General features: G+C 47.0%; 1 protein-coding gene across 1 annotated transcript; it reads right to left on the bottom strand.

The window, feature by feature from the left end:
• Positions 1–2,700: 2,700 nt before the first annotated feature.
• LOC120654348 (F-box protein At1g67340-like) lies at positions 2,701–3,989 on the bottom strand. Its single transcript, XM_039931869.1, has 3 exons — positions 3,805–3,989; positions 3,538–3,700; positions 2,701–3,450 (listed from the first exon to the last, which is right to left on the bottom strand). The coding sequence occupies exons 1-3, from the start codon at positions 3,987–3,989 to the stop codon at positions 2,701–2,703; spliced, it is 1,098 nt and encodes a 365-aa protein (XP_039787803.1).
• Positions 3,990–6,359: the final 2,370 nt, after the last annotated feature.

Here is a 6,359-nt window from a genome sequence, read left to right as displayed (position 1 = left end):
TCGGTTCTTAGGGGGTGATTGGTAGAAAGGAATCGGCGATGGCCCATGTATACGCAATTCTTACAGTGTTTCAAATAAATGCTATCGGTCTCATCATAACAGTGGGTGCAGGCCATGTATCCCATGTTCGACTATCCCGAAAGTTTTGCAAGTGCAGGCCAATCATTGATGCATACAAAAAGCAAAGCTCGGAAGTTGAAGGACTCCTATTTATACTCATCCCACACACATACACCTTATTCTTTCCAGAGTAGTAAGAGATCATCCATCAAGGGTTGCAGGAACACATCAATGTCGTTGCCAGGTTCTTTTGGCCCTTCTATAAGCACCGGCATCATGATGAACTTACGCTTCAGGCACAACCAAGGAGGAAGGTTGAACATACATAGGGTCACGGGCCATGTACTATGAGCGCTACCAAACTCAGCGTACGGATTCATTCCATCCGCACTTAGAGCAAATCTCATATTCCTTGGGTCGTTGTCAAATTGAGGATACTCTCGGTTAAGGTTTCTCCACTGGGACCCATCTGCTGGGTGTCTGATCATGTGATCCTCCTTACGGTCTTCTTTGTGCCACCGCATCAACTTAGCGTTATCCTTGTTTTTGAAAAAGCACTTCAGGCGTGGTATTATAGGGAAGTACCACACCAACTTTGCGGGAACTCTCTTCTTTACCGGCTGCCCATCAATATCACCTAGATCATCTCGCCTGATCTTATACCGCAATGCGCTGCAAATAGGACAAGCTTCCAAGTTCTTGTATTCGCCGCGATACAGGATGCAGTCGTTAGGACATGCGTGAATCTTTTGCACGTCCAATTCAAGAGGGCAAACCATCTTTTTAGCTTCGTATGTTGTTGACGGCAGTTCATTACCCTTAGGAAGCATGTTCTTTACAATCTTTAATAGCTCACCAAATCCCTTATCGGTGACACCATTAGTTGCCTTCCATTTCAGCATCTACAGCGTGGTACCCAACTTCTTTTGCTCCAGTTTGCAACTAGGGAATAACAGCCTTTTGTGATCCTCCACCATCTTCTCGAACTTTAATGCCTCCTTCACAGTCTCACTGTCTTTCTGTGCATCAAGCAATGCCTGACCTAACTCGTCAGGTGGTTCCTCTTGTGCAACATTTGCTTCACCCTCGTCCATTGGTTCATCTTGAAAGCCACCTGCTTCATGAACTCATGCCCAATCTGGAAGGTTGTTATCATCATTGGCATCTTCTTCATTATCTTCCATCATAACTCCAACTTTGCCGTGCTCGGTCCAAAAGGTATAGTTACTCATGAATCCATTCAAGGCTAGGTGATTCCATAGAGTATCTCTTTTCTGGAATTCCTTTTTATTTTCGCAAACACTGCATGGACAACACATTAAACCCTTTGACGACCTATTTGCCATTACCGCCTTGAGAAAAGAATCTAAACCCTGAATCCACGCCGAGGTGCTCCGGCTGCCGTGCATCCATTGCCGGTCCATCTGTAATTAATTACCGTATAAAAACAAAAAATCAATTCTACATATCTCAAAACAAGTTACTATGAAGTAATTCGAAAAAAATTGTAAATGTGTCATAGGCCACCTATCTAGTAAACCTAGTAAATAGCAAAATAAATTGGCACAATAACATATACACATGTCACCATGAAATAATTCGAAAAAATCATTCTAAATGTGTGATAGTCAAACTATATAGTAAACCTTCTCTAAAAAACAACAAATAATTCTACCTTGCTCAAATTAATGAACAAATTGATAAATCATGTTCATTTTCCCTCATCCTTAAAATCCTTAAAATTTTGCATAATAACATATAGACATGTCCCCGTGAAATAATTCAAAAAAATTAATCTAAATGTGTCATACTCAAACTATCTAGTAATCCTTCTCTAAAACACAACAAATCAATTCTATTTTGCTCAAATTAATGAACAAATTGAAAAATTATGCTCATTGTTCCCCAACCTTGAAAACGCTATTTTCTTTACCTAGAAAGCATGAAACGAAAGAATAAACACCGTGAAAGAAGAGTGGAAGAAGCTGCTAATCTTTGGTGCACTTGGATGGGTGAAATCCTCACAAATTTTGGAGAAAATGGGCAGCACCTACCCTCTAACACGCCATGGGAGAGAGGAGAATCTCGGCCAAATGGATGGGTCGGGCTGGGGAAGAAGAGAGGAGCCAGTATATACGGGGCAACTTAGTGCCGGCCAGTAATTTGAGCCGGCACAAACTGTCGACGGTTAGTACCGGCTGGAACCTTAAGCCGGCACTAACCTGCACCGTGCCAAGTTAGTGCCGGCTGGGAAGTCCAGCCGGCACTAAATTGGCAGCTGACCACTAGGGGTGGGCTGCTGACCGTTGGGGGTGACACTTTAGTGCCGGCTGGGGAGTCTAGCCGGCACTAACGTGACCGTCGTGCACTGTACATACACGTTAGTGCCGGGTCCTGCGTGACCGGCACTAAACTGCCGGTACCGATAAGCGTTTCTCCAACAGTGAACATAGTGCAAAGCAAAACAGCGAATTCTTGAGCGGGCCGAAAGAACCAGTTCCTTTAAGACCCAGATGCACACATATATATGTTCAAACTTCAAACGCAACCACAATATAAGTAATTAAACAAAAAACCACAAATAGCCATTACAGGAACGAAAGCACAACAGCAAATGACCCATATATATGGCTCCTGCCTCTAGATAGGAAAGCCGGCGACGTCGCCAGGAGCGGCAGCAGCAGCAAGCGCGCCGTTGACGTGGGCGGCGGCCTGGTTGGCCATGGCGGCCAGCAGCCATTGGTGCACGGGGACGCACTCCGCCCGGTGCCCCATCCTCCAGTGCAGCGCCTGGCACGCGCGGGAGCAGTAGCGCGCCACGGCGCACGCGGTGCAGCGCCGGAACTCGAACTGCCGCGTCTCGGGCCGCCCGCAGGTGGGCAGCGAGCACAGCAGTCTCAGGCGCGCCGGCGGCGGCGCCTGCGGCCGCGCGGCGAACCACTCGCCCAGGAACCTGTTGGCCGGGTGCGCCCACTCGAGGCGGCGCGGCGCGGCGGCGAAGCACCCGAAGTTGGTGTTCAGGCAGCCGGGGCCGCTGCCGACGTGGGCGAGGGCGGCGTCCCGGGCGGGCCCCTCGGGGTGCCTGGCGCGCAGCTCCTGCACGTTGGCCCACACGGTGAGGTGGCGGCCGGCGGCGGGGTCTGCGGGCACGCCGAGGCCGTTGCTCACGCAGAAGCCGAGGTCGCGGAGCGCGCCGATGTGGCCGCCGGTCGCGGCGCGCAGGAACAGGCCTGCAGCGGCGCGGAGGCCTCGGTCGTCGACGGCGGGGCAGCCGGCGGCGTTGAAGCGGATGACAGCCGCAGCGAAGGTCGCCTCCGCGTGGCCGGAACTCACGGCCGCCTTGATGCGCAACCACCCTTGCCGCAGCCGCCCGAGGCAGTAGAATTCGATCTGTCGGGCAGCAGATCGATGACGCCGAAGCTTCAATTCGCGTAGAAACAAGACGAAGTTATTACTAGTTTAGAGCTAGACGCGCACCATGCCGAGCAGAAAGTTGGCGTCAGCATTGCCGGCGTCGCCGCAGCGGCGGAGGAAGCTGTCCGCGGCGGGGCACCACCGGCCGGCGCGCACGGACACGCACGCCGCGGACGCCACCTTGAGCACCTGGGGCGTCATCACCAGTTCGCCGAGCTTCTTGCACCTGCGAGCGAAGCCATCACACAACTCGGGCATCCGATCCTTGCCGGAGAGAGGGGGAAAAACGGAAAACACAATCAGAGCACACAATCCGGCAGGCGCACTTACACAAGCATGCCGGAGAAGAGGTCGGCCGGCTTGTCCGCCGACGACGACACGGCGGCGAGGATGGAGAGCACCAGGTCCTGCGGCAGCACGTCCAAGTCTCCCAGCTGGCTGCCGTCGTCCGGCTGCGCCGCCTCCACCCTAGGCCTCTTCCCCTCTGCCTTCTCCTGCTGACGCACAGCCTCCATAGGTCTCTCCCTCTCTCTCTAGCTACTAGATCTCTGATCTTCCCGACACTGCGAGTGAGGAATCTCTTATCTCTCCGACACACTGCGAGTGCTTCTTCACTTGGAAGAAGATTGCTCTGGACTTTGATGGGGACAAGAGCAGCCAAGCCGCGAGCGCTATTTATAGGAAGCGGGGCCGGGGTTGGTGAAGCGGCGGCGGTGACGAGTTTGCCCCCAAAGAACTTGAGAGCGCGCCGCTAACGGAGTGAGAGGGCTGCGCCGTTAAATCGGCAGCGGCGTGGGCAGCCGTTCTAGCTAGATGTTCCTTGAAAATCTAATAAGTATATACTCTCTATTTTTTCTATTTTAATAAATATACACCGAAACGTAATTAGCATGAATTCTAGAAAACACCATCATCACAACAACTACAATCCGCAACATATGTCATGGGAACATTACAAAAATTAGAGGAACAACAAAAATTTCACTTTGGAGGGAATGCAATTTATGTGTCACATTAGAATATTAAAAATAATACAATTGAGCTCTAAAAAAACTAAAATTTAAACATGCAAAAATAGATGAAGTTTCATACAATATCAAGAACTTAAAACAAATAAATGAAAATGAAATATCTCCTAATGATCTTTGATGCAATGGTTGCGCCACGTGGGGTGCCACAGTGGGGTGAGATGCTCTTAGCTAGATTCAGTTTCCATAATATCCATCAAGGTGGACCAGATTTTTACCATGGATAACACTCTTCATATCGATAACATTTAGCTAGATATGTCATATAAGTCCATAAACCATTAATTTGTAGTTTTAGGTCCTTGAACTTGTATTTTATTTGAATCCTATGATAGGTATCTCTACCTTTAGTCCACCATTGTACTTTATTCAAATCTTATAAGAGGTATTGATGACTCTTACGACCTAAAAGATTTGATGATTCACAACATGAGAGATCAAATTCATAAAGCACTGTGATATTTAGATGGAGGGAGTAAGTATGTAGAAATGTCTAAATCTTACCAAGGGGCGTCGGATGTGAGCGTGGGCCATCGGTCCATTTTGAGATACGGGGCGTCGGAGGTGAGAATGGGCTATCGGTCCATTTTTGGTATAGGGGTATAAAGCGCCTCACATCATGGGCCTCCGCCGGCATGCATGTTTATGGAAAAGAAGAATCCTATACCAAAATGGGAAGTCGACGAGCGGATGAAGCATCATGAAAAGGGGGCCTTTCGGCTATTTGGTCTGATGGATTGCCGGTCCATATGCGGGCTCGATATATGATTGATTGAGCATAGGCGGCCTATTGTTCTTTTCCGAGAACAAGCTCAATAAGGGAAGCAATGAGGGGTTCCTCATATGGGCTAGATCCGGAAGTATTCGTATATGCATGTGCATCTACACTACTACAAAAACATTGATTTGTCCCGGTTGGGAAACCGCTGTTGTCCCGGTTTCCCAACCGGGAACGCCTGTCCGGGACAAAAGGGGTGCCCTTTTGTCCCAGGTGTGGCAACCGGGACAAAAGAGGACATTTTGTCCCGGTTGGTAACACCAACCGGGACAAAAGGTGCAGCCAGCGCCCACGTGGCTGGCGCACCCTTTTGTCCCGGTTGGTGTTACCAACCGGGACAAAAGGTCTCTTTTTTTTTCATGTTTTTCTTTTCTCAATTCTTTTTCTATTTCAATTATACTTTTGCATTTCAATTAAACTTATGTATTGGAATTCAGTGTGTATGATCTCCACTAATATATACATATATATATAGTTACTTATATAATATTTGTCCTAGATAGTTTTCATATATAAATTAATTCACTTATATATATATGTATACACATATCTATACATGTGAATTCCTTTACATATGAAAATGTCTAGGACCAATATTATATAAATATATATATATACACATATATATTATTGGAGTGCTTATATATATAATACATACATACTCCATCATATTTGCATAGGTATATTCGTTCTTAATTACATAGTAGAATTCGCCTTTTGGAAATTTAATACATACATACATACTCATAAATAGAAATTTAATACATAGACACACATATATATTTACATAGTTATATTCGTTCTTAATTACATATATACGCGTATATTGTCATATTTACTGTGATTGTCAATATTAGATATTCCATCATAGTAGAATTCGCCTTTTGGATCGAGGACTTGCTCAACAATAAATCCGGAGAATTGTTCTTGAATCGCCATAATCTTTTCCTCCGGTATGAGTTTATCGCGCATCTCCCCGACCTATGGAAAAAGGGGATAATTAATTTCGACTAATTAAAATACGAGTTCAAATATTAACAAGTTTTTTTACTTACTTCCTCCTCCCAATCTGTCCAGCC

Source organism: Panicum virgatum, chromosome 1K (genome assembly GCF_016808335.1).
Source record: "Panicum virgatum strain AP13 chromosome 1K, P.virgatum_v5, whole genome shotgun sequence".
In the NCBI taxonomy this organism is placed as follows: Eukaryota; Viridiplantae; Streptophyta; class Magnoliopsida; order Poales; family Poaceae; genus Panicum; species Panicum virgatum.
The sequence above is the reverse complement of the archived record's forward strand: the minus strand, read 5'-3'. Positions and strand labels throughout refer to the sequence as shown.

What these genes read in the sequence shown, in the direction of transcription:
- LOC120654348 (XM_039931869.1), bottom strand. Translation starts at nt 3,989, where the DNA reads ATGGAGGCTGTGCGTCAGCAGGAGAAGGCAGAGGGGAAGAGGCCTAGG. An exon ending in CTCTTCTCCGGCATGCTTGT is followed by an intron (nt 3,701 to 3,804) that starts GTAAGTGCGCCT and finishes CTTCGCTCGCAG; the next exon opens with GTGCAAGAAGCTCGGCGAAC. An exon ending in CCAACTTTCTGCTCGGCATG is followed by an intron (nt 3,451 to 3,537) that starts GTGCGCGTCTAG and finishes GCTGCCCGACAG; the next exon opens with ATCGAATTCTACTGCCTCGG.